This window comes from Aquila chrysaetos, chromosome 24, assembly GCF_900496995.4.
Source record: "Aquila chrysaetos chrysaetos chromosome 24, bAquChr1.4, whole genome shotgun sequence".
Classification (NCBI taxonomy): domain Eukaryota; kingdom Metazoa; phylum Chordata; class Aves; order Accipitriformes; family Accipitridae; genus Aquila; species Aquila chrysaetos.
In genome coordinates, this window is record NC_044027.1 from 15528620 (window position 1) to 15556303 (window position 27684).

At 49.2% G+C, this 27684-nt stretch overlaps 2 protein-coding genes across 17 annotated transcripts in view; one reads left to right on the forward strand and one right to left on the reverse strand.

Annotated features, from left to right (window-relative positions):
- Nucleotides 1–22951, forward strand: part of NTNG2 (netrin G2) — a 57718-nt gene extending 34767 nt beyond the window's left edge. For 3 of the 10 annotated variants that reach the window (XM_030000484.1, XM_030000483.1, XM_030000490.1), the window contains 11 exons: nucleotides 1551–1723; nucleotides 3508–3534; nucleotides 5497–5676; nucleotides 8373–8441; nucleotides 10477–10551; nucleotides 11714–11788; nucleotides 13069–13134; nucleotides 13666–13740; nucleotides 15424–15591; nucleotides 16047–16181; nucleotides 16528–19652. In XM_030000484.1, coding sequence (XP_029856344.1) covers nucleotides 1551–1723; nucleotides 3508–3534; nucleotides 5497–5676; nucleotides 8373–8441; nucleotides 10477–10551; nucleotides 11714–11788; nucleotides 13069–13134; nucleotides 13666–13740; nucleotides 15424–15591; nucleotides 16047–16181; nucleotides 16528–16751 — 1267 coding nt within the window. In that variant the 3' untranslated portion in view covers nucleotides 16752–19652. Of the gene's footprint in view, nucleotides 1–1550; nucleotides 1724–3507; nucleotides 3535–5496; nucleotides 5677–8372; nucleotides 8442–10476; nucleotides 10552–11713; nucleotides 11789–13068; nucleotides 13135–13665; nucleotides 13741–15423; nucleotides 15592–16046; nucleotides 16182–16527; nucleotides 19653–21133; nucleotides 21925–21972 lie in introns of those variants that run through there. The other 7 variants (XR_003921384.2, XR_003921383.1, XM_030000486.1 and 4 more) reach the window with 7 other exon arrangements.
- Nucleotides 22952–23675: 724 nt separating this feature from the next.
- Nucleotides 23676–27684, reverse strand: part of SETX (senataxin) — a 38478-nt gene continuing 34469 nt past the window's right edge. For 6 of the 7 annotated variants that reach the window (XM_030000471.2, XM_030000473.2, XM_030000470.2 and 3 more), the window contains one exon: nucleotides 23676–26684. In XM_030000471.2, coding sequence (XP_029856331.1) covers nucleotides 25899–26684 — 786 coding nt within the window. In that variant the 3' untranslated portion in view covers nucleotides 23676–25898. Of the gene's footprint in view, nucleotides 26685–26797; nucleotides 26892–27684 lie in introns of all 7 variants that reach the window. The other variant, XR_005931330.1, reaches the window with a different exon arrangement.

A 27684-nucleotide genomic window follows, 5' to 3' on the forward strand; every position in this document is an offset into this window, starting at 1 on the left:
CCAGCTCTCGCTAGCACACAGATTCAAGTGGAGCATGCTGAGTGCGTCTGCCTCTGCTCCATGGACCACATTTTCTTCTTTCCTCCCTTTTAGATACTGCAATACTCCCTCCCCTGCTTGGTCAGAGACAGGGCAGGGTTGTAAGATGGGGAAAGAGACTGTTCATCCAGCTTACGCTTAGCCTCTGAGCGGTGTTTGCTAGAATTAAGGACAGGGAGGGGAGGGGGAGGAAAAAAAAAAAAAATCATACATGAGGTCAGCTTATCCAGGCACGCATGAGGAGGAGCACAGCGAAGGCGGCCTCAGCGGGTCAGGCAGGCAGCTGGGGAACATATTTGGGAGCTCCAAGGGAAAAGCACCAGGAGCTGGCAGCCATGTGCGGCACCAGCAGCTGGGAAGGATCCGGCTCACGGCTCCCAGCCTAATCCAGGTTGTTTATCCCAGTGCAGACAGAGCACAAGAAGCAGCAGGCCGTGTTTCCTCTATCGTCTCTGCAAGCGGTTCGTTTTCCTCAGCTCTGCATTTCTTGTGCAATTAGCCCTGTAAAATGAAGCGCTGCCCCGTCAGGCTTCTCTACCCCGTTCACATAAGGCACAGCATTACTGTTTTCTAATGGTTCTGCTTCTGAGAGTGTAAATTATTGCACAAAGCGGTGAAAAGGCTGTGCTAGGGATCCACTGACTGGAATGAAATGAGAGGTTTTGGTCCCCAAAGTCTCTGTCTGATGGCCTGAGCTCAGGCCCGGGAGTCACCAGAGCCACGTGTGAGTTATGGGCTCAGCCTCTGTGCTCTGCACAAGTCACCTCCGGAGTCTGAGCAACAGGAATTATTGTGCACAGAGATAATTATTCCCTGCATACTGCACTACAGCTCATTAAAAGTTTGTTAATGTTTGCAAATTGCTGAATAGTGTTTTTCGTTGTTGCCTTCTCTGATGAGGCGGGGACTAAAAGGCGGATTCTGATGGTGACTTGTTCTCTGTGTTATTTTGGTCACAGCAAGCCGGGGCTGCGCTGCGCGTGGGGAAAAGGGTTTGTGTTGTGCAGCTTCACACCACGGGAGAAAACGCTCTTGACTTTAGCATGCTGCACAGGGGTCAAGGGGCCAAGTCCCACCAGTGTTAGTTATGCTTCTCCATCTAAAGCTTGAGACTGTCCTCTCTGCCTCCAAGTAAATGCCTACCTCTGAGCTAATCGCTCAGGTTTCTGAAAAAAATGTGTGTGACTCCTTACTGGAGTCTCAGCTGGAGATGTTGACTTACCATTAAATGGTCTGTGCTACCACAGTCAGATGGTGGGAGTGAAGCATCTCTCATTTTGGAATAGGGACTGCAGATCCACCTTGGGCGAGAAAGTGGACAGCGTAACCCCAGCACCAGATACCCAGGGCAAACAGCTGAGTTCAGTGAAAAAGTCCTGCAGAAGGAACAGAAAAGGGGTAACCAGCCCAGCTTCACCGCTACATTTTCACGCACACAGACGGCACTACGCCAGGGGCACGGAGGAGTAGCAGTAATACCTGACGGCTCTTCTCCGGTCTTCCTCTTCCAGGTGTAAATGCAACCTCCACGCTAACCTGTGCACCTTCAAAGAGGGCAGCCTTCAGTGCGAGTGCGAGCACAACACCACGGGGCAGGACTGCGGCAAGTGCAAGAAGAACTTTCGCTCCAGGTCTTGGCGAGCAGGATCCTACCTGCCTCTCCCCAACGGGTCCCCCAATGCATGTAAGTAACCCGCAGCGAGCCAGCCCTGGCCGTGCTCCCACCTTGGGCTGCACAACGCCCACAGATGGGAGCGGATTCTCATCTTGTCCTTCTCCGTCTCAAATCAGTGCAGGATGCTCAGCTTTCGAAAGGGAAGCGGGTATTTACCCGTGTCTTGGTACACAGAGAAATGAGAACAGATCTGGGTGGATGCAGAGGTGATTTGTTGGCTACTGGTAGATGAGTGATGAGTCCAAATGATGGTCAAGAATAGGAAGGATGACCTTGGGCCAAGATATAAGTCCGTGGCTTTGTGGCAATGCAAATTACTATCCTTTGAAGATGAAATTATTTAGCCACAGTAGAGCACTGGCTTTCAAGTAGTCCATGGGCTCAGCACTGGCCCTGCTCAGCTGCAGGAGCGCAGGTTGCTTTCTGGATTGCTTTCTGGATCCCGTTCTGTGTATGTCAGCATTTCAGGCAGGCGCCGTGAGCTGCGGTCCCTCTGCGCAGCTCCAGTCTCGTCCAATTGCCTGCTGGAGCGAGGCACTGACAGAAGCAAAGGTGTGCAGAGGAGATGAAGTATGCATACCCACCATCGTTCGGGCAGGGGAATTGGGGCAGGAAACATCACAGATGGGCCAGTTTCTCTTAGGTTTCTGTCCAGTCCACATTAGCAGACTTGTTTAAATGTCATGGAGCCACAGTAGCCACTCCAGCCTTTCAAGCAGCAGCTTTGAGCATTACCAAAGAGAATCTTTTCCTTCCCTCCCCCCAAATTTTTTGAAAGATTTATGTGTTTTAAGATGATCAAAGCTGAAATTCAGGCTCCGAAGGCCGTGACGGGAATGTTTTGTGTGTGCCAGGGCTGGTAGACGAGCAGGTTCTTTGAAAGGGAACGAGCTTGTCAGCTCCCACCAAGCGGCTGCATTGCTTCAAAGGAGCCTGGGAGAGTTTCTGGTGTTGACAGGCACAGACATGCTGTTCTCTCTCTTTCCCTCCCCTCCGTTCCTTGTGTCTCTTCCTATTTCTCTTTCTCCTCTGCCCTTTCTTCTCCCATTCATCTCTCTTTCCATCTGTCACTCAGTCTTCTTCCTCCCTCCGACCCCGACTTTCTCTCTGTTGCTTCCTCCTTCCCCCATCGACATCCTCTTCCTCTGCAACAGAGGCAGTTCTCTGAAGTCCTCTCCTCTTGGTAGGACGGCTTTGCATGTTCACGCAAAGCTGAGACTTTCCATGGCTCATCCGCTTGGTACAGTAGAGAGGAGCATGGCCACTAGTCTCCTGGGTGCTAAAAGCCAGAAGCTGGTCCTCGGATGGCCTTCGAGTGGCAGGTTTGAAGCCGGTGGCTTTGCAGCGTCCTGTTGAGCGAGTGCTGCAGCGGGAAGGGTGTTCAACCCTTCTCGGGCACGGAGAACTGCCCTAGGTCCAACAAGCTGGTTCAGACCGTACAGTTTGTACTTAGCAGAGCGAACCTCAGCAGATGTGCTTGTCCTTTGCTGGGCTTTAATGGTAGGTCAGGGAAACGGTTAAGAGAAATACCCATCAGCAAGGACCAAGCTGGTTTTTCTTTCCCAGGTGAAAAGCTGGAGATGCCACGACCCCAGACAGCACTGTCTGGTTGTCCCTGTGGTTTGAGTAAAGCAGTTTTTAAGATGTTGCAGCAAACTGATACACCTATGAGCAAGACCCCGGCTAATTAATTGCTATTCGATCCCATGTCATGTATCTGTTTGATCTTCTGCTGGTATCAGAGCCGATGGCGTCCTGCTTCCAGTGACCAGGCTTCTTCTTGTTTTTTCCAGGTGCAGCTGCAGGCTCAGCCTTTGGCAGTAAGTAAAAACATAAATGAAATGCTGGCATTTAACACCTCAGTGCATGGTCCTTGTGTATGTCACTAGGAAAAAAAAATATGGTTATTTTCTGTCCATTATCATTTTCCAGGCAATAAGTCTTCCCTAATTGTGCCTCATTTTCTGTCCTGTCAAAGAGTCTTATATTTTCTTCCTTTGACTTCAGTAGCCTCATTTTGCCTCTTCCTCTGGCATGGTTTCCCCCCCGTGAGGTTCGTTAGTATGGCAGCCGGAAAGGAAATAAAAAAAGACTATTCAAAACCACCAGTGCTCGCTGTGAACCTCCCCCCCCCCCCCCAGTATTGCAGACTTCTGCTCTGAGAAGGAGCTGGGTTTGAATTATTTGGCATAGCATCCAATCTGGGTCACCTTGGGCTATTGATGAAAAAACATGTAGAGAGTGTGTGTACATCTGTATGTACATGTGTATGTATATAAACATGTGTCTATGAAGTATCGGCAGCAAAGACGGTAGAGCTCAGCTGGGATTTCTATTGAAAGACTGATGGTATGATAGGACTCCTCATTTAACAAACCTGGAGGTAGTTTGATATCAAAGAGCCTTGAGTTTTGGGTAAGCAGAAGCCTGGGTTTGAATTTTATGGCTCAGAATTACCCTCCAGAAGAAACAAATCAGAGAGGTGAATGAATAATGAATTCTTTGGTTTGCAGGCAAGTGGAAAGAATTGGAGGAGAAATAGTTTCAGAGAAATGCAAATGCAATTAAGAAAAATGCACCTAATTGAAAAGTGGAGGATGGTTTTTCTGGGTAAATGAACCATATTTAGATTTCAAGCAGTTAAGTTTAAATGGTTAAAAATTTCAAATAAAAATTAAAAGTCTCCCTTAAGTAATTTAGGATTTAAAAAAATTAAATGCTTTAACAGTCTAAAATATTCTTTGCTTTTCTGGTCAAAACCATTTTGATAACTCTTTTTTTCCCCCTTAACAGAGCTTGGCATCCTCAGTGCTACCTTTGTTTCACTGGAAAATGTTTTCCATCAAAATTTTCTGCTAGGGAGAAGCTGGGGGGATGCTGGGAGCGATATGCAGGAGGTGGACAGGAGGGATTTGTGTCCAAGGCCAGTTAAGGGGAGATTATTTAGCCTGCATAGGAGACTAGAAGTGACCTAAATTAAGTATTTAAACTAGCTCAGGGCTATTATGAAATTAAGCATGATAATCTGCATGAAGCAGTGGGACAAACAAGGACAGGAGGGCAGCAGGTGGAAGTTAAGCAGGAATTTGTGTTCCGAGTGTTATTTTAGTTCGGGCTGTTGTGACAAGCGCGGCGGGGTGGGCACCGCACCCGGGATCGCTCCTGCGCAGCTCTGCGGGGGCTTGCTGACGTTAAGCCATCAATTAATTTGCCCTGCTGGACGAAGGGTGCCGGTGGAAATTAATACATGCCAATGGTAGAGGTTGGTTTTGATGGTGCCAGGTAGTTTGCCGCCTGTGGGGTGGCAAAAGGGACTGATGCTGTTTATGGAGCCGGGGTAGGCAGGGCTCTGCCAGCTGGCAAGTAGATGCCAGGCAGTGGAAGCCCACCTCCCATCAGGGTGGGCTGGGGGCTCCTCCGCACCTCCCGCCCGCTCTTCACCCCATCTCTGCCCAGGTGGGCTTTCATTTCCCCTTTTCGGCTTAATTGGCAATTAGTTTATGATAGAGCCGTAAGTATTTAAGCCAATATCTGCACCAACAGAGTAAGCTGATACAGCCACAGCCTCCGGCCCCTGCACGCACACACGCGCTCCCTGCATCCAGCGTCATCAGGCTGCCATCAGCTTAATCCTCTCGGTGCCCCAGTTGTAACCGCGCTGAGAAATCGGTCACCAGTTCAGCCCCGGCAGCGGCAGCCTCACGGACGTACAGGCTGGCAAGGAAACCCTCTGTTCCCCCCTCCCCAGTAAGTGCCTCCCACCTCTTCTCTTTGCTTGCTAGCATATGAGCGACCGCAGCGGGTTACCACCGCCAAAACCACCACCGCAAAAACGACCACCACAACAACGCCCACCGCCACCACCACCACCTCAACCACCACCACCACCACCATAGCCGCCACCACCACCACCACCACCACCACCACCACCACCCCCCTACCTGCCACCACGACCCAGCCAGGTGGGTGCCATGGTCCCTGCCTCGCTCAGAGGGCCAGGACTCTGCCGCTGGGCTCCTCTTTTCGGCTGCTTCCCATCCCGGCTCCTCCAGTAGTGGTGGGGAACGCATGGGGCTGCCATGTTGGTGGCCCTGGTTATCTGCTCTGTAGGATGACAAAGGGACATGGATAAAAATCACCCTGACCCGGTTCACATCCCCCAGCCTCTGGGCGGTCCTGGTTTGCTGTTCTCTCAATTCAGCCCAAGGGCACTTTGACATGCGTAACACGGGCTAGGACCAAGCGTTATGGTCCCTGTAAGCAGGGAGCCAGGCACAACAGGTCCACCTCAAAGCCACGAGACAACCATGCCATGGGTTGACATCCCCTCTCACCGGCTGATCTCACTCTGCTGTCACTCTGTTATGATCAGAGCAGCAAGAAGTGAAGCCAGGACTGTATGCGGGGGAAACAATGTTTTTCCCTTTTTTCTCTCAATTTTTTTTTTTTTTTTAAAAGAAGAGGTTTTCAAAATCCATCCCTCCTAGAGCCACTTGGCAACATTGTCCTGCACAGGGCTGGCAGGGCTGCAAGAGATGCTCTCTTACAGCTCCATCACAAGGCAGGGCAGGAAAGCAATGAAAGCTTTACTGCCCCACCATAAAATTAAACCACGTACCCAGTCTTGACTCGCTGGAAGAAGGGAATTGTACCCCGTCCTGCTCTATCCCCGACCTCCACATGCGATACCAGAGCAGGCAGGAGAGTTGCCCTGGCTGTCCATGCAGGGTGCTGATCCTAGAGCGTGATAGGAAAGGCTGGGTGCTTCTCTGCCCCACCAGCCGCTCGCTCGGACGGGGAACCGTCCCCGTGGAGGGCTGCTGCCTTGGCACGCGAGCGGCCACCTCCTGCCACTCGCCAGCAGACTCGGAACGGCCCGCAGGCTTTGCTAAGTCGTGCCAGGGATGGGCTGTCGGGTCAAAGGAGAAGCTGGCTCTGTTCTTGCTGGCTTTTCCGATCCTGCATCGAGTCCCTGTGGCCAGACTCAAGGATGTATTGCAGGCTGGCTGCATCTTCAAGGGTAGTTTTCCTAGGGCAGAGCCGCACTCTAACACTGCCCAGGTGGCCGCCGTAGAAGCGGTGAGGGAGTGTGCAGGGCTGGAGCTCACACACGTGCCAGAAACACCCTTTCCTAATTTCTAAAATCACCCCGTGGAGGAAAACTTTTGTCCTTTTTCCTGGGGGTTCCTCCTTCCCTCCTACCATGAACAAGGAGACAGCGTTTTCACTATTCTGTTGGAAATGAGCAGATAAAACTTAACAGCAGGACTTTTTTTTTTAAGCTTCTCATGGGGGAATTAGACACGCATTCCTCCCCTTGCAATGCTTTCTGGGCCTGATATTTCCCAGGAGGACGTTTTACACCCACAGTATGTTAGTAACAGTCTGTCTGGGGGAGCTGCCAGAAGCCAGTCAAAGGGATGAGGAAACTTGATTGCATGTTTATGCAAATATAGATATATTCATGGAAGTACCTTGCTTGAGTAGTTAATCGGGAAGCCGAGGGTTTAGCTCCAACTTCCATGGAGTTGGAGTGACCCTGGGCAAAAAAGTACAAGCCTCTTGTATGTTAAGAAGTGCTCCTCACCCAGGTCCGTGTTGTACACGTGCAGAAGGACGTTCATCCACCACCCCTGCCCAGAGCTCACACCATCACCATGGTCCCAGCAGCGACAGGGGATCACGTCTACATCTGCACCACGCTCTTGGGGTCATTCGATTTTTATCCATGCTCACCCATAGCAACGTTTTAGGTCTATTTTTTTGCAAGTGCTGTGTACGTGTAGGTGGTGTGGTTAGTGTCTAGCTTGTGTGTGATTTGCAGTGCTCTGCCTCGCTTGTGTTGTACAGCAGGGGCAGGCAGGACGGCATCTCTCCGGGGTTGGGGCGGTGGGGGGGTGGTCTCTCCTGCCAAACTGCTCTGAAGGACCTGGGAGATGTCACGCACCTCAGGGTTTATTCCTTCTCCAAACCAAAACTAATGGCAAGGGACAAAAAAAATAAATAAATTGCAGTCCAGCCACCACATCTCTGTGGCCTCAGCTCAGAGCTCATCACCTGCATGCAGACCCCCATCCATGTTTCTGCCCACCCCAGAATGGTGTGCCTGGGGTTGGAGACAGTCCCCGGAGGGGCTCTTCCAAATAAGAAGGGACCTGCTCTCTTACCTGGGCAGCATGCTGTGTTTGATACCAAAGGTCCATTGGGTGCCTTTGACCAGCAATAGGGAATCAAGGCACAGCCTAATTTTGATCTGCTTTTGACCAGAGACATTCCCCCCACTCCAGTCCTGCAAAATGTAAAGTACTTCTTTAAATACCGTGACATCCCCAAGGGGCTGTGAATCTAACTTACCTGGGCCTCAAGGGAAACTCCTTGTTAAAGAGATGACCCTTCGAGCTCCTGGTAAGATGCCCATTTGCAGGAGACGCAATAACCCCAAGCTGGGTCAGAGTCCCAAAGCGAGATACTCTGTGGTTACCTCCCTTCTGAATTTTAGAAGCATTCAATAAATCCCTCGTTGCTTTAAAGCCAGCTCAGACAGACAGACATTTAAAAAAAAAAAGTCCTGTAAGAGCCCTGCCCCATCCCTGTGCTCTTTCACCCTCTAATTTACACACTGTCTTCTGCCCTCTGAATTTCTGCTTCCCACCATAAGCAAGCATCATCAGACCAGCCTCTGAGTTCACTGCCTCTGTGCCTGTGAGAGAAACGCAGAAAGAAACAGGTATTTAAAGCCAAACCGATATGTTTTTCCCTTCTCCTTCATGCCTCCGCACACTAGTGGGTAGCAGCAAGGCAGAAAGCAACGTAGCACGTAGGCTAGAGGAATAGATTAGATTTGGGTTGTCTCTGGGTTACATGGATCTGCTAGACATCTGCTTCCTTTGGCTGCTTGTGGTGTTTTCCATGGTCAAGGTGGAGCTGTGGTCATGTTCGCAGGACGCTTTTGTGCCCGGTCGCCTGTCGTGCGGTGAGAGGGGGGAGAAGAATGAGTTTATGGGCATAGTCTGTGGTCTGAAGGCAGTCAAGGCTGCCAAAATGGGTAGAATGGAGGGAAATCACAGAGTTACCCTAAGGAGGATGAATTAAGTGCTATTCTCATTTGCCTTCTGCAGTTCTGTTATTTCAAAACCTTCCTTGAAGCCTGTCAAATTCTTCCTTGCCATTTGTTACATTTTTCCCACGATCAAAATAAGCAAAAAAAGCTTTTTTTTTTTTTTTTTTTCTTCTGCTTCCATTTTTCCCCCTCTGGTTTGTAGCAGTTTCAGCAGTGCCAGGTCACCTCTGGGAGAAACAAAACCAGCCTGCACCCTGCTTGATGGTTAAGAGCTCCAACAGAAAGAGAGCACGAAAAGCCTGGCTTTGTGTAGGTCCTGCAGAAAGGGAGCCTGTGTTTATGTTTTGAAAAGGACTATTTCAGGGTCCTTCCCCACTACTCCAGCACCACTTGCCCCAATGGTTTTTGCTATGAAGCATGACTTCTTGGTTCAATTTATTCTACTTCCCCAGAAATCCACCAAGACCAGCAATTTTCATCAGGGCTGATACAAGCCCCTGAGATAAGAGCTGCCCAGTGTTTCCCATTTGTATGAACTGGGTCTGGGGGTGAAACATGTCTCTCCCCCTCCTGAAATGTAAAACTGTCCATTAATGTCCCAGAGCTACAAGGGAAACGTTCTCAGGATAATGAGCATTAATAATTTTCCTGACTCTGTAAATGCGATTGAGTGGAGGTGTATGTGAATGACTAAAACGCAAAATGCCTCCAGGGCTTTTTTTTATTGTGACTCTAATTAAACCCTTGCCAATTTGCACGCTGCTTTTTTCATATTCTCTTTAACACCATATTAATATCAATTGGTTTCCACTTTCCGGCTGAAAAGGACAATGTCTATCACCTTCTCTTAGAGCTTGTCATTAAAAAAAAAAAATCTTTTTTTTTTTTTTTCTTTTTTATTCTGCATTGTTTATCATCCCCTTGATGAGGCTGGGAAATCACATCTCTCTCCTACTCGGGTTTGTCCTTTGAAACTTGGCAAGGATCAAGAGATTTTTTTTTTCCTCCTCCTCCTTATGTTACCCAACTGGAGCTTGAAATTAATAATATAGCTTTTAAAATTTTATTCTTTGGTTTGTTTTCTAGCAAACCTGAAGATTGTTACCAATATTGAGGAGATGGGGAGGGGTATGGAGTCAGTGCGGGTGAGGGTTTGGAGGGAAATCAAACAAGTGATCTATAAATTTCTTGCTAGTTTAATTTCTCTGCAGTGGCTTGCAAATTCTTTAATTGGTATTTCTGAGGGATGAGCAGAGCCTGAAGGAGGACCTAGAAGTTTGGTTTAGAAACCAGGACTTCGTGCCTCCATCCTGAGACACCCGTGCTAATTCTCAGTTCCATTATTTCCAAGCAGGGAGGGGTGCAGATCCGTCACCGAGGTCCTTATGCAAACACACGAGCAAAACACCATGCGTGCAGCTGGGCTGAGAACGGGCAGCTCAGCACACCGCTGCCACCCCTCCCTTTGCACTGCAAAGGCTGCCCAGCCCCTCCAGCGCCCGAGGACGCACCAGCTGCCCAACGCCAGCACCGGCGCTTGCATCGAGCGGGCGTGAAAACCCGCGCAGCGCAGGGTTGGGTCCGTTTTGTCCTCCAAAGCTCTTGGCCCTCCATCAGAGCGCTGCAGAACTCCTTGCTGGTTGCCAGCTCCCCCCCCACCAGCACACCCAGTAACACAGTTTTCCCTTTTGATCGCCGCAAGACTACACCGGTTTGTCGGCGGCTGCCCCGCTGCAAGTGGGCTCTCCCCTGGCCAAGGCTGGCCCAGGAGCAGAAGGTAGGAGACGCGCGGCTGAGCTGGGTCCTGCCAGCGAGGACCAGCTCCCGAAGCTCAGCGAACGCTTTAGTTTCTAGTTCTGCATCTCCATTTTCCATGCATCTCTCTCCTCCTCCCGCCTGGGAAAAAGCTCAGGGTTTGTCTGTGCCCTGCACGCAGCTGGGAATCTGGTGAGGCTGGATTGAGCCTCGGGGTTTAGTCATATACATGAAAGATGAGGATGGTAAGTGGTAGAAGAGATTGTTCACAGATTGCTGCTGGGGTGAACAGAGAGGATCATGGAAATCCTGTCATCTCCCGAGACCGGAGTCTGTTTGTAGAGCAGAATAACTTTGTAAATAGATAGGCTTGTGTCGTTTGTAGCATAGATGCCTTCTTGCATATTTCCTTGCTTCAGGTCTCCTGCTTGACTGCCTAGGGTGAGCTGCTCCTGGTGGGAACCTTGGGAGGCTTCACACTGGCTGCTGAGGCTGAAGTTTCTCCTCCTTGGGGTTGCCACCAGCACGCACGCTTCGGCAGTTGCCCATCAGTGCTTAAGTCCAGTTTCCCAGCTGAGATGCCTGTAGCTCGCTCCAGCCGTAGACAATAGCATCCCTTCCAGTGCAGAACGTAACGACTGCTGAAGCTGGCCCCAGGACACAACCCAGTGTTTGGAAATATTTAACTGGGGGACAGAAAGTGCTGGAATTGAGCCTTTCTGGAATTGTGCTCTTGGGCCTGACTCTGGCCTCACAGAGAGGCAGAATTGTGTTCAACACAGTAACAAGAGATAGGCCTACACCGTGGGCGTCAATGCCAGGTGATGCCGACACTCTGTGCCGAACAAGGTGGGCTTCTGAGTCTTGAGAATAGTCTGCAGATTCAGCTTCTCTCCATGCTTGGGCAATATAATGACCACATGCCAACGCTCGCCCATCCAGCAGCTCCCACACCCTCCCCTTAGGAGTATTTTTTTCTGTCTCTCTTCACTTTTAAAGACTCTAATTTCTAGGAGACTTTGTCTCTCATTCCTGGTTCAACATATCCTCAACCAGATACGGCTCCACCACCCCACCCTAGATACCTGCCTAGAGCTTCCAGTGTCCCTTTGCCACCTTTTTAAGGAAAAAGGAGGGGGATCTGTATTAAATCTGATGTTCTCTCTAACCGATGCCACTGTAAGCTGTTCAGCGCCCACCAAACACAGCAGCACTTGGACCCAAGGCGAAGCCACCAGACCCTCCTGAGAACATTCGAGGTAAGGCCATGCCTGTCCCCAAGGATGGGGCAGGACAGGTTTCTCCCCCAGTGCCCGTAGACCAGGACAACCTACCTGTCCTCGGCATGACCCACCATCAGTTCTGCTTCACTCAGCCCCATGGAGAGCTTTTTGGAGACACGTTTGGGGCTGGGATGGCTGCAGGGGAACCCCTGGGCCCCAGGAGAGCCCATGGGCACCTCAGCTGCTTTAGGAAGGGGTTTCTTGCCACAGGGCAACATTAATTGGTCAAGATTAATTGGGCTGATCAGCTGTGCTGGGCCAACAGGGCCAAGCCTCGTTAGCAGATCACCCTGCTCCCAACACCCCTTGGAGCCTCCTCACATCCACGGCCCCCTCCTCATGAGGGATAGGCACAACCGTTGGGGCTTCTACGCAGGGATATGGCCCCCAGGGCCACCTGCAGCACCCAGTGCAGAGATGCGGGGCTCTGGAGCACCCTGGGGACCACTGAGCTGCTCTGGGCTGCCCCGCTTCCTTCGTGGCGGGGACAACAGAGCCCAGTCCCCCCAGAGTGTGCCAGGCTGCTGCTGAGCACCCATGAGGAGAGGCCACCCCGTTCCCTGCTCAGCCATCATGCCAGGAGATGGAAGAGGCCGTGGTGGCAGAACACGGCTCGGGCACCATGGTGGCCTGTCACGGCCGTGGAGGCTGGAGATGCCGTGTTGGCGGAGGAGGGTCTGGACACCGTGCCAGCCCGCCATGGGACCAGGGGAACCCATGGAGACCTGAGGAGACCCCAACACCACGGCGGACTCACAGATGGTGTCAGAGGCAGGAGCGGGTCCGCTCTGACCATGGCTGAGCCCTGGGGGTGGAGAGCACGGCCACCCCCTGCCACGGCTGTCACTGCGGGGATGTGACCAACACCAGTGGATGTAGCCAGCAATGCCCGCCCAGCACCTCCCTCAGCACCACAGCGCTGTGCAAGGGCTGGCATGCCACAAACACCGGTGGGACCCGTTCCTAAACACCCTGTAGGATCTCGGCGCCGCTCAACCTTGCCCCTTACCAAAGCACAAAGCCCCTCAAGCACCAAACGCCATCATCTTGATTTGGAAGTGACAGCCTTTACCCGCAGTGCCCCAGTCGTTCTGTGTGGGACGGCGGTCTGGCTGACAGCACAGCCCTGGGGAAGCACTGTCCCGGCCGGGACAGCCCCTTACCCTGAGGAATTACCCCAGCCCAACTGTGCTGGGCTGGCCCTGGAAGCCCTCTCCCCACCACAGCCCTCAGATATGTTTTATCATCTTGCATAGCGGCTCCGAAGAGCAAAGCAGGGCGCACAGCACACTCTGCAGGCAAGAGGCACGGGAAGAAGCCAGGTATGTGCTGGCGGGGGGACGAGCCAGGCTGGAGCAGCACATGCTCTGCTGGACCCCATAGCAAGCCCTGCTAGATACCACCTCCATAGTGTTTGTCCTCCTAGCTGTCCTCCTAGTAGCTTTTTGGGTGCCAGTTGGCGTGACCTCCATCAAACTGAGGCCATGGCCAGTAGATTATTTTTTATTTTAAGCCGTTTAGACTTGTAGAGCCTTATCCCGAATAACCCAATTTGTGCCACCGAATGTGCGTAACGGGGAGATGTGCGAGTAGCTCCTCTGCCTCGGCCCCCAGCTCTGTGCATTGCAATAGCGCGGTGCATTGAGTTTTTCATGTATCAAAATTTGAGGAGGGGAGAAGAGGAGAAATTTAGCAGCTACCAGCTGTCTGGTGCAGAAATAGATGCGGGCACTGCCAGAGCAGTGTTCTTGGCTCGGCTCGGCATTGTTCTCGTAGCAGAGCTGCTCGCGGCAGGGTAGGACGCGGAGCGGTGCTAAGCGGCAAGAAAAAGCATGTCTCTGATTTTTCTTAAGCATCCTCAAAGAGCTCAAAACTCATCCGGCTCAAACCAGACTCTGGCCCAGTGGCTCCTATTGAAACATATAAAGGTAAGAGGAGGGAGCATGCTGCTCCAGGGCTCCTAGTCTTTGCCCAGGTGATATGGTCCAGCAGCCTCCAACATGGAGAAGATGGGGAGGGTTTGCCTATCCGAGTTGTGGTTAGGAGGGTTTGCCTATCCAAGTCGTGGTTAGCTGTGTGTAGGAGTGCATCCCAAGGGTAAAACAATGCTTGGGAATTGCAGTAGCTAGAAGTATTTGAGCTGAAATTCTTTGGGTCTTCGTCAAACAGGCAGAAGTTGTTTCACAGACGGTCAAGATTACAATGGACTCTCAGCTCCTCCTCAGGCAGCTGTGAACCACGGGGAAACCTCTGCCCAGCTCCATCTTCCCTGGTCATCATTTCATTGAGACAAGTCTCCTCCTCCAGTCACATGTGCATGCCAACCCACACCCTTCCCTCCCATCCCTCCGCCATCCTTGAATGTTTCATGCTAGAGCTTGGAACAAAACCGCAGCTCCAAGCCTCTCTTCTCTCCGAAGGCTGGGAAAGCTCAGACCTGGCTGACGCTGTTTCTGCTCACATTATCTGCTGCCTGTGCTGGCTGGGACACCTCCTGACCAGGACAGCCGGGCCACAAAGCAACTAGGGTACCTCCTCTCACCCTGCATTATACTTTTAAACTTCCAGAAAGATCCAGCATCCTGAATCTAACATTGCAAGGCAGTCACCATCCCGTCGTGGTAATAAAAAGCAAACACAAGAAAGCAAGTAATCAAATTCCTCTGGCCACAAATTAAACCTAGCTGGTTGTTTTCTAACACGTGCCCACAGCTGAGAGAGGTCAGCCCTGGGGACAGGAGCAGTGCTCGGCCAAGCGGTGGTGGCATCTCCCACCCCAGCAGCAGCCTCTGCCGGCATCCCAGTGCTGTGCCAGGCAGCCCTGGTTCAAACCATCACACGCTTGTCCACCATCTTTTGAAAGACCCCACGCAAGCCACGCTTCCTTGCATAGACTCATTTTAAGCATTTAACCCGAGAGTCACCATACTTCACAACCAGCATTGATTTAGGAGGTACAACAGCAAGGGGCACGCTGAGAAGGGACACAAAGAGGAAAAAGCCAGAGGCAGCGAGGTTTTAGCTGGACGTGCAGCAGCTTCAGCTCCACTTCAGCCTTGTCCAGGGCTTTCCCATCGCTGGAGGCAGCAAGCGCTGGGCCAGCGCCCTCCTTGCCACAGCGAGGCAGAGCGCAGCCTTCATCAGAGCCTTTGCTGGGGCTCTGCGCCCCAGCACAGCTCAGCCCTCGCAGGTCCTGCAGCCCCCCCGGAGCCAAACCCAGGCACCAAGCTGGGCTCTGCTCATTAACAAGGCAGCTCTTTAATTAACACCTGACTCCTCTCCACTGCCTGCTCCCATAATTATGAGTTTCCTTAAAGAGATCGTGTCCTGGGACAGCTGGGGACCGGCTCCTGCCTGTCTTTGCCCCAGGGGGGCAGAGCCCCCTGACCCCCCTCTGCTCTCTGAGCAATGGCTTCCAACCCGATCCCCCCACGGCAGCGAGGACCGGCCGCCGCCGTGCGCACTCATCCTGCCCAGCCCTGCGTCAGCAGCGGCCGTTGCGTTTCACTGGAGCGGGAGCCTCCTCCAAAGCCTCGTGGCTCCTCGCTTTTGCCCAACACGAGGGTGGATGCTCCCGGCCCAGCTCCTCAGCTCTCTCTTCCTCTCCGCAGACTGCGAGTGCTACGGCCACTCCAACCGCTGCAGCTACATCGACTTCCTAAACGTCGTGACCTGCGTGAGCTGCAAGCACAACACGAGGGGCCAGCACTGCCAGCACTGCCGCCTGGGCTTCTACCGCAACAGCTCGGCGGAGCTGGATGACGAGAATGTATGCATAGGTGAGCGCTCCGATGGCCTTGGGCAGCGGCGCCGGGACGCGGGACGGCTCGCGCGGGACCTCGCTCTATGGGGTGGGCTTCAGTTCAGCCCCGCTCTGGAGGGTGGTGTGTCCACCTGCGTGCTCCCCGAGGACAGCAGCCGTTACGGTCTCTGCAGCCTGCCAAGGCATCTCTTCCCTGAAAACAAAACCCAAATAATATCTTTCCAACCTGATTCAGATGCTTTGCTTTACCAGGAGGTGCTCAGCTCCAAAGAGGGGGGAATTTTTGCACCCACGGCTCTTTGTACTGTTGGGGCCTCTCATGCAACCGTGCCCTCCCAGCCCCTCGGTCTCTAAGGTCCCTCCCGTAGCATATAGCCAGGCTTTTCCAAAGTCCCCAACACCTCCCTGGAGGCATTAGCGGGCACAAAGCCCCCAGGCAGGACAGGCACTAACAGCCCTGTCTTTGGCCAGAATGTAACTGCAACCAGATCGGCTCCATGCACGACCGCTGCAACGAGACCGGCTACTGTGAATGCAAAGAGGGAGCCACGGGGCCCAAGTGCGACGACTGCTTGCCCAACTACTACTGGAGACAGGGCTGCTTCCGTAAGTACCTGAGCCAGGGTGACAGAGGGAGGCGTGAGGTGGGTCCAAACAAGAGGGGGATCTTCAGCACTGCTTGCTCGGGTGCCCCGTGACGCTCAGGGTGCAGGGGGAGCAGACTCCAGCCATTCCTCCCGAATCCAGAACGACTTGATAGCTTTGCCCCTGGAGTCCGCAGCCCCCACTATGTTCGTCTGGCCTTGGGACTGCTCTAGGACTACGAGGGCTGGAGAATTTGACCCCGAGGAGCTAGAGAAGAAAGCCAAAAGCTTCTCGCTTCTGCTGCAGTCAAGGGGTTTGACATACCCCAGATTAACACCCACGTCCTTCCTCCCTTCCCGCCTCGTAGCCAACGTCTGCGACGACGAGCTCCTGCTCTGCCAGAACGGCGGCACCTGCTACCAGAACCAGCGCTGCGTCTGCCCCGTGGGCTTCAAGGGGGTCCTGTGCCAGCAATCCAGGTGCGAAGCCGACAAAAAGGACTGCGACGGTGCCGCCAGCGTGCACGGCAGCCTCGGCACCGTCCTCCTCGGGGCGCTTGCCCTCCAGCTGCGCGGCTGGGTGGACCTCTGAAGCCGCAGAGGAGGGAGCCCAGCCCAGGCGCGTCACCCGAGGGACCCGGGGAGACTAAGGTAACGGGTGGCTCTCCCCACCGTCTCCTCCGCCTTCCTTCACGCTAGGACTTGCACAACGTCTTTCGGTCCACTTTCCAAGCAGAGAGGTATGCAGAAAATCAGGGGCTGACTCCCGGCCACGAATCCATCCCGGCGGCAGCCGGGGTGGCCGCAGCGCAGAGCCGGGCGCCGAGCAGCGGCGCGGGGACTGCACCAGCCTGTGCCGGGGCCGTGGTCCCGCAGCCCAGCGGGGACACGGGGCCCGTCCTTCCCTCCACGCAGCGACTCTCCTTCCCTGCTCCGCACAGGGCAACCTGGGGCCGGGGCCACCGGGGCCCTGGTGAAACAGTGCCGCGATCCAAGGGAGATTTTTTTTATTATTACTTTATTTACTTTGGTATAGGCTGGGGTGTTCTTTTTATTTTTCCTCTTCTTAGTGTCCTGTTTCGAAAGAGACTGTCATGACAACTCCAGAGCCCCATAACACAACAGGCAGGGGAAGGGGAGGGAGGGAAGGGGGGACTCTGGTCCATCCTTGCTGCATAGTCCCACGTCCCACCATCGGCCTGGCCTGGCCACGCACATACTGTTGCCTACAACTCTAGTTGCTGCATTGATTTTGTATTTTCATTGCTGGGTTTTGTTTTCTTGCACTTACGGAGAATGCAAGGGCCATCAGGCATATGGTATGTGAGGAGTGCAGTGTCTTATCCACACATGTCCGTATAGTGTACGGTTCGAATACTTTTTTTGGTAGAGACTTATTTTTGTTTGGATTAAATGTTATCAAAGAACCACAACTTAAAGGGACATTTTGCCATGAGCATTTGATTCTGGTGTATCCTCCTCCAGTAAAGCAACTATTAATGGCTGCTTGATCACCACGTTTTCCTTTTTGTGTGCACAGTTAATTACAGGTAAAGACTTATTTTTTTGATTCATAATGTCCTCTTGTGTTTTCTGAGTCACTACCAAGCTGCACCACATGGTGAGGGAGAGGGGTGGGAAAGAGAGGTTGCCTCATCGCTGAGAGCTGTTAATTATTTCTCCTAATTACTCTGCTGAATCTAGGTTAGACTACTAACTGTAGACAATGAACAAAGCCTGAGTGATATATTAAGCTCTGGTCTCGTGTGAAAAGGCCATTTCCAAATGAGCCTGCGGCAGCAGAAGGCTGGGTAGTCCAAGGATGCTGCCCCAGGGGGACCTCAGCTGTCCAGTCCCATTGCAGCCCCCCCCCCCCCCCCCCCCGCCCCGAGCTGGTGCCATGATGCACCTTTGCAGAAAAAAGCTGTTTATTTTGAGTATTTTTCAGCAGCCACAGCCTGGAACTTCAGTACAGAGCTCATAGGGACTAGATCAACTCATTTAAGGCTCATAAGCATGCCCCTATCTGAGGAAGCGTTTGCAGTCAAGCACACAAACGAAGGCAGGCAAAACCAGACACAAGAGAATGACAGGAATGTCATGAACACAAGAGCTTTAATTTCGTCGTGTCCAAAGATTTACCAAGCCAGGAGCTGATCGAGTGGAGGAGTAGAAGACGGGAGACACCCCCCACCTCCAGCTCGTTCAGTTCTGGGCTAGTTTTCTGGAGAAGGTGAGCAGCCCTTGGTCACCATCCCAGCTCTACACAGCTCCCTGAGCCAGCCCAGGAACCCCAACACAATCCAGGCTTGAGCCTCCACTGGCATTTCCAGGTCTGGTGTCCTTGCCAGAGTTCTATTCTACCCCAAGAGCTTCTCTACCAACATCTGTTCTGTTTCAGCACTGCACCTCCATGGTCCCGTCCCTACAGCCCATCCTGCTCAGGGGGGCCTCTGCTGAGAGCAGCCCACATTTCAAAAGTGCAAGAGCCTGTGTCCTCCAGCCTAACATTGCAGATACTGCGTACGCAGCCAGTGCCCCCGAAATGCAGCCACCCCCACGGAGAGGGGGACAGCGAGCTTGTACCTTGAAAAAGGAGAAAAAAACAGCAGCGAAGGTGCAGGATGGATATTGTCGCTTCAAAGAGCAACACAAATCTGGTGCACATTTTGAGCAGCATTTAACATCACAGGGGCAGGTCATAGGGCTTAGTTAATCCACCATAAAATAAGTGAGGGTTAAACTCACCCTGCTGAGATTTGATCTTTGAGGGAGTGGGCTGGCACAAGCATTGCCTCCCTTTCTTTAATGCAGCCAGTTGCTGTCTGTTGGTATTGACACTCGCTCTTTCTTTGTACTTTCCGACTGCAACAGATTTAAAATCCTCATACGTTACTGTTCATATAAGTAATAGCATAGAAAAGACTGTAACAAGATCAAGATCTCTAATGGCACTTCTGGAAGGTGAAGCAACATTCTCCTTTCCCCGCGCTAGTGTTTTTCTCTGGAATATTAGATTAAGCAACAGAAAATTTACTACTTCATAAAGCCGTATCCCAGGCAAACTCTGCACCCAGCAGATTCCCTGTAAACACACACTGCTATTGCGATGCAAGCAGGAACGTGCCAAGCAGCAGCACCGAATTCCCATAGAAAATAATCTCAGAAGAGCACAACAAACTCAGAACAGCCCAGGAATGAAGAGTGCTGAAGGTGGTAGACCATTGCACTAGACCTTTTTAGATTTGGGGGATTTTCTCTTGGTTGATTGGGGTTGGTTGGTTGGATTTAGGGTTTTGTTTGTCTAAGCTAAAACATCACTGGCTTCCTAACTCAGCTCCAGAGATGGTACCACCGCCCTGTGAACCCAGAATACCAGTAATGTTCAGTCCTGGACCTTCTTTAACCAAAGCCCAATGAATAGTTCTGTAACTTCAACCAGAAGTGGAAAATTGTGGTGCCAACCCTCCTGCAGCTATGCCAAAGGACACCTGAAAAACGCTGGGGAACAAAACACAAGCCCTCCACGCTACATAGACCATTCTTAGGCTCTTCCTAGTTGTACAGAAGCAAAGCCCTCTGTGAAATAGTAACTGCAAAGGCAAAACATGACATCCTTCATCTCGCAGAAGAAATCAAACGGCCTTTAGGCTGTGAGCAAGAGCAGAGCCAAAAAAAGGGAGTTGCAGACTTCCCTCCTGTGGCTCTGCCTGCAGACAGGGCGGTACGGCTCATCTTCAGGCTCAGACACAAAGCTAGCCCTGCGTGTTGGAGATCAGGATGGCATTTTACCTGTCCAACGGTGCTGGAGAACCTGCAATCACATAACACAAACCACTGCAAGACAGACAAAAAACCTCTCACACAAAACTTAAACTTGGTATTTAAGAAAATAATTTAAAACTTCTGAAAGATTTGGCACTGAAGATCCATTAACTGCAGACATGTCTGTTAGCACATAGGTTTCTACACAAAGAGAATAGAGCATTATTGAAATAATACAGAGAGAAACCATCACAGCAAGTACCCGCAGATCCAAAAGTTCATCTTCTTTAAAATAGAAATATTTGTACATCGGCTAATGCTTCCAAACGGGAGAATTTGTCCAATGAGCTCGATGCTTTACTTGTGGAAAGGTTAACCAAAAGGTACTTCTCTTTCCGAGAAAAGCCACTTGCGCTCTTTCAAGAGGTTTTCATGGGTATCCTGTCACCGGCATTTGATTCATTTGAAAAAGTTTTTAAATTACACTTCTGTCTGCAAAAAAGTGACCTCTTCAAACAGTACAAGTAGAACTTTTGATTTTTCTTATTTACCTCAAATTCTACTCTGATTTTAACCATTTAGAGTACTGACAAATCTAAATAACCAAAAGCCCCAAAGCAACAAAAATCTGCCTAAGCTGGCAGACCACTGCAGCCAGGCTGAGTCCACAGCCCCAGCTGCAGAGGAGTCAACAGCAGTCTGGCTTTATACATATTTGCTCACTTGCCAGATAAAATGTTAAGCCTGCAGTCCCTGGGAGCTGGAGACAGAGGGGGGGGGAGGGAATTCTGTTGGCACTTACCAGGTATGTTATTTGTTTTTTTAAAGATGAGGAAGCAGACATCTCATCTACAAGAGTGATTTGTAAGGAGCCTTACGGAGGCTGGAGTAGTGAAAGAACCAACACTTCAGTGGTAATAAAAATAACAGTCTCACCAACCAATTCTGTTCTGTAACTGGCTTTCATGAAAAGTCCCAAATGTAAATGAAACAAAGTATAAAGGAGGAGCTGAGCATTCTGGCTCAGAAATAAGAGCAGAGCTGGGTTTTGAAGAGCTTTGTATCACCATCTTCTCAGCCCTTCCAGCAGGGAGTTGGAGAGTTTGACCACCATCACACAGAAACTGGCTAAAAATCGCACACTGATTTGAGATGCGGAGAAGAGCTTCAGAGCATCCTAAAGGCTCCTTTGTCATTTTGATTCTCTAGGTGTCATAAGAAGTTTCACTGCAGGATGAAACGTGTAAGGAAAGCCTAAAACCACCCATTTTTACCACGGAACTACCTTCTCTTCTGGCCAGCAACAACACTGGGCTCGAAAAGCTCCATCCTGACCCCGCTCTGTGCTATTTCAGCAATTGAAATAAAGAGAGGGGAAACTGATGGGATTTCGTTGTAGCAAAGGGAGTTCTTGCTTGATGCAACAGTGAAATCAGTGACAAAATTGGACAGCCACACCAGTGTAGGCTGTCAGGCTATAAAACAAGGTTTTCTACGTTTTCACAATACCAAATGTAATGTGCACTCAAAGCACCTTCATTTTCATTTCTATCACTATTTGCCTGGGAGTTGGTGGCAAATTAGTTGAGGCCTTAGCAGACAGGTACATATGGCTAGAAGGTCTCATGTGTCAGCGATACTCGATGTATAAGGCTGCTTCACTTACATTTATTTGCAGTAAAGAATAAGGCATTAGGCTCCTTTCCAAACATCTTAAAAAGACAAGAAAGGAAACCTTATATATGACTTGGGAATTGACCTGTTGTGGCAAGAGACTGTATTATATCATTAACATTATAAATTCCATTTACAATACAGCAGTCATTTCATCCATCATTTATTCATGCAGACTAGAGAGAACGTCTTGCATTTTTAGGACCGTGGTTCTGCTTATCCTTGGTATTGCTACAGTCACTGGTTAGCTACTCCAGTCTCTCCCTTCTACGCGCAAAAGTAAACCCCAGCATCTCACCACACTTCAGTAACTGCAAAAAAAAAAAAAAAAAGTGTCAACTCTGAAATTACTGGGGTTCCATGTTATTTTTCAGATGTCACCTGGGACTGGGAATGTTGTTTACCCTCAATCAGTACGTTTGGTCACTACAAGTTCTTTCTTGCTCTGGAAGTACGCGCTGCTCAGTGCTCCCCTAGCATCAGTATAGCAGGCGTGGGGGCTACTTCCATTTTATGGACTTGCCAGTCTGCACACCTTGCACCGCTCAGTCTCCCAGCTCCCGTGCCTCCACCCATTAGACCCAGTTGCCAATTAGTTATGGCACTCAGCTTATCTAGGACACAGTTCCGTAAAAACTCATTGCCCCACCTGTACTACCACCTCTCCAAGTGTGAATATAAACAAGGGACTGGGAAGAGAGGCTGATGTTTTCATTACATACCCCCAGCAGCATGGCACAGCATTCCTCAGGCCCATCCACTACCACCACCACGCCAAGGAGCAGACGCCCTCCCTGCTACGCTTCCCAGAGTGGGTTAACGCTCCTGCAAACGGCTGGTTTTTCTCTAGCACGGCCGCAGACATCCATAGGTACAACTGATAAAGTCACCATAAGTAAGCCAGCACTCCATAGCATAGCGCACGTACAATGAAACATAGGCAAGAAAAAAGTATTAGACAAGCACTTGTTTGGGTATCACCATTATACATATGGCTCTGGTTTGTTCACGCATCACCATCATTTGGAGTAATTACATGGAAAACAATTACAGTAAACCTTAAAGGAAAAAGGGATAACGAGAATTATACCCCACCTTCACTGGAAAGCCTATTTTGTGTACAAACAGTTAAAAAAAAACCCAAACTTTGAACAAAACATAGTCCAACACTTACAAGAGACTTTCCCTTCTTACTGATATCAAAGACTAATAGTACCACAAAGGGAACAGGTTTTGCACCAAGAATTAAGCTGTCAAGCTTGGAAGAATCATGGAAGCCTCTGCATAAAATCCTGAATACTGCTTCTTCTGAAGTTTTTTGGCACAAACTCCAATTAAACTGTTTTATGTTAAGTTGTGTTGGATATGTTCTTTACTGGTTTTTCCGACTTTAACACTCAGCAGAAAGGAACAATCGCTGAACAACCTCCTCCAACTGTCACTGGTTCTGAGATGGCATTAAATGAATAAAGCAAGTTTACACTTGGCTTACCAACACTGACTGTCCACCACTACTCAGTACTTTATAACACACAATGGAAACAGCAGAAAAGTTACCAAAGTTGTACCCTGTTTGTTCCCCAATGTAGATTTTATTTGAATCGGTGAGAAGTGTGCTTTGGCTTGGAGTTTGCTTGGTTTTCTACGTTACGGGTATAAAAGAGAAGGGAAAAAAGTTAATTAAAACTACAAACATACTCTGAGTGATATGTGAAGAGGGAAAAGTGTTCTAAGTGCAACAACCCAAACACTTTTTTTTATTAAAGAATATACCACTAATGATACAGACTGATACAGCAGCAATAAGCTACCACTGAAAGACTGACAACTTCAGTCAGATACATCTAGTATTAAATAAGCAAAAAAGTCTGAGCCACTGACCACGCCTCAAAGATGATTTATGGAAAAATGTAGGCATTAGACAGTACATGACCTATGTGGTGTGTACAAAATACAACAAAAATGAAATGTTAAAACAAAATTCCTCCAGCATGGGGTAAGTATAGCTCTTGGAAGAACACGTTCTGAAATGCAGATTAAGGAGAAAGAAAACTAGAAGAAAAGTTTCAGAGAAATATTCTTTTGACAAAATTTTATTTAATGGCCAGAAAAGCATTTCTTCATTCACACTGTTCCCAGCTTCACTTTATTTACATAAAGTCAGTCCAAATGGCTTCCACAGCTATAGGATCCTACAGCTGTTTGCAGAATAGCAGCCTTTTTAATGTGCTAAGTAGAAACAGCAGGCAGGTCAGCACACCCCTGCCAAGAAGAGTCAAGAGGTTTGAAAGATGACAGTATTTTTAAATATTCCTATTAATATAAAGGGAGATAACACATAGGGCATGGATTCCGTGATGTGGGAGTGACCGAAATGTCCAATTTGTGACAGTCAGATTCATTCAAGCAGCCTTCCTTCTTCTCACACAAGGTACACAACATCAAGGAAGAGTCACGGCCATTTTAGGAAAGCATATACCACTGACAAGAGGTGGTCAGGGTTCACTGAAGCAATTAAGATTGCAACATAACAAATAACTAAAGCTAAACAACACACATATGCCGATTTCACTTCACAGGCATCTCAAAGATTCTTCCCATTATCTTAAAATGCTCTGTACTACGCAGCACAATGAGCTGGACAGTCACAGACAGCAACTAAAAGCCTCCCAACACACCTACAATGCAGCTGTTACCAGTAAAACACATTTGTTCTGGGCTTGGATGCATTAAGGATGCTAAGTTTTACTGACAATTACAGTTTGAACCACTACCTGCTGTTTTGTACTGTAAGGCACTGAACTGGATCTCACATACCTCTTTGGCAGTGGGTTAAAAGGACAAAGCTGACACTAATCATTGCAATGAATGTGTTGGGACAGAAAACATAACTAATGATTATGGCTAAATTCTGGCCAGAGAAGTCTGTCAGCTCATTTGCTTAGGGAAAGCCACTGCCCTTACATTGGTTAGGCATAAGTTAGTTAGCGAGGGACAGCAGGATACTGCCTGCTTCATAGCAGGCTGTATTTTAACACAGATGCACGGAGATAGCAACCTGGCCCACTCACAATGCACACAACTTGTGTAACGTAGCAAGGTGCTGCATCCTCAGGCAGAAGCATGCTAGACTATCTCCATGCAAAACTCTGTGCACATGAAATGTTGCTCTTCACCTCAAGACAGACGTGTACTCCAGAAAAAGTGATACTTCACAGGGACCCAAAGGCATTCTTAGTAGAAATAATTCCACTTTTATTGTGAAATGTTATGATGAGAGGAAGGTGTTCTTAAAAGTAGTTCAATTTTTCCCCCCACCCCATTTTATTGGTTATATATTCTTCATCAACACAGTGGAAAGAATCCAGTAATAACACCTAGAATGAACTGCTTGCCCTTTTTATCTCTATACACCTCCAAAAGCTCTATACAAAAACTCAAGTGTCATTACCCATATGCATTAACTAGGTCTTTGACTAAGATTCCACAGTGCTGCTGTTGATTATTCGTCACATTGACTCACTGGGAGTAAAACAGACCTCGTAGGCTTTAATCTGCAGCTTGCGTTGCCACTGCAACAAGAAAAGGATTCCAACTGATGAAGTAGCAGCAAGAGCAAAACTCAAGGCACATTTGTATAAACGAAAGCTCTTCTGTTCCTATAAAAACAGGCAATAAAATATACAAAATAAGTAGAATTCTCTCCATTCAACCAATGTACATCTGCCTTCAGTCCTTCCTGAAGCACTAGTGGAGCATGAGGAAGAATCACTGCTACCACATTTTCAACATTCACTCTTTGCTATCAAATAAATTAGACTTACTAGTGTAAAGGGAAAAAGAAGTCTGGCTGTTCTCGGGGTTTGGGGTTTTTTGTTTGTTGTTTAGGGGTTTTTTTGCTTTGCTGTGGTTCTTCGTAAAAAAATTACATCACTAAGAAATTAGCATTTGCACAAGGAAACAAGAAGCTGTATATTTGCCAAATTAAATCTTAAAATAATTTTGTATACTGTACAAATATACATTGTTAAACATTTACAAACTTAACTTCCTAGATGACAAAATTCCCTGCTCTTCCAAGCAATGCAGCTACCCAGCTTTTCTTTTCAAAAGCTCAAAGCTATCAACTGTCAGGTATAAAGTCCCCTGCACAATTAGGGACAGGATGAGAAAAAGATGGATCTACTGATAGTAGTGGCATCAATACAAGGGAGTTCCAGGTGTATTAAATAATTTAAAACACAGTCCTTGCTAGACAGAAATCTGGGAATAGATTTTCAGTAATGAGCCAATACTAAAGTCAGTGAGAGGTCTTTCTTCGCTTGGCACTGTTTGATTCTGTGTTCTCTGGTGATTCCTCTGATGTTCTCCTCGTTAAAACTTGATAGTCTTTGTTCCACTTACTGCTATTATTTTGACCTCCTTCACCGTGGGCTTTTGAACTGCTTTTCGATACAGGAGCTCTCCGGTCACCCTCGTGCCGAGCTGCGTAAGGCGACGTGGAAGGCATGTCACATTGCCCCATCGTTTGCTGGGGCTTCTTAGGAGTTTCTGTTCTGGAAATCTGACCCCTGGCAGCTGAGGACACATCGAGGCCTTGCTGTGACGTTGATCCTGGATTGCTCTGGGCTGACCGACTGCTGTCTTTTGAGGCCTGCTCCTTCCCTTTTGTTTCAGTTCTACTCGCCATACTTGCCAGCCTTGGGTCCCGTGGTTTCTCTTGATCAGCAGGAAGCGCGGCAGCCTCCACTGGTGCGGAGGCACTGCCCCTCCTGGAGTCTGCAGCCTGAGCCCTCTGTGGCTGCTGGGGCCCTCTGCTTCCTTGGGGCACCGCATGGCCAGCACCAGCAGCGAGTTCCCGTGAGCTGTGGGCCTCCCTTGGATTTGCAAGCTCACCCCTCTTGCTACTGGAAGGACAAGTCTGCAACAGAGGAGATTTCTTTGTCCCTGCTTTGGTTGAGGGCTGTACTGTTGCCTTGAGCTTCAAAATCTTAACAGCATCTTTTCTGTAGCTTTCTTCTGATGTCTTGATAATGGCACCTCTTTTCTGAGCATCCTGAATCAACTCATGCCAGTCTTTATTTTCCTTTAAAAAAAAAAAAAAAAGATACCCCCCCAAAAAAGAAAACAGTTATCAGAAAGAAATCAACACAAATGGACAGAGGTGTCAGAGGATGCACAACCCTTTAATCAAGGTACCTGACACAACTGTCATGGAAACCACTGTTATGTTCCTTCTGGAATGGAAGAATCTTATGTTTCACTTGCAAAACAGCAATAGGCACTCTGGCTGCTGTAACACAGGGAAGGTACTTTCAACCATCAGTGAGCTACTAATTAAAATGACAATTTCTATATTTATGAAGGCCAGAAGAGTTCTCTCATACAGAGTGTGAAACAGGAACATGGCTTTAATGCCCTCTAGTGGTGTAGCTAACACCCCCCACCCTTGGAAAAAGAATAAAAATCAAATAGTGTAAGACATTAACCCTATTCAAGAGCACTCCCTACACATTCAGTGGGCCTTTATAGTCCCCCAATTATGTAGATCTGTTTCAGGAAAACTTGTTTCAAAGAGTACAAGCAAAGAGTATCCTCAGAAACCATATGACTACACAAAGTAGCGTCAAAACCAATAACCTGAAGATCAGGCAAATGTTTTAGGGTGGTTTGGTTTTTTAAAATAATTTTCCTTGCTCACGTATCCAGTGACAACTGCAATAGCTGGAAGAACAGTAAGGATCAAGCAGGAAAGTAGCCCTGCCATTATCCTATCTTTACCAGTAGAGAGAAGATTTTTTACAACCCCCCACCCTTGAATTGTAAAGGACAGTGTTACAATTTAGTTACTGAACACATGGTGAGAGTAATTTCTAACTTTCTTTCTTGGAAGCAAGAAAAACAGTTTTGGGGGATTTTTTTAAAGCTTTTCTGACAGTTACAGCCAAAGCTTTCAAAGAGAACCCTTCAGAAGCCTGGGCTGTACTAATTTAACAATACACTAGAAAAGGGGCCCCTTTCATAGACCGGAGCAGTCTGAGGATGGTTTTCACTTTCCCAACCCTGACTTGACCTAAAAGGGTGGG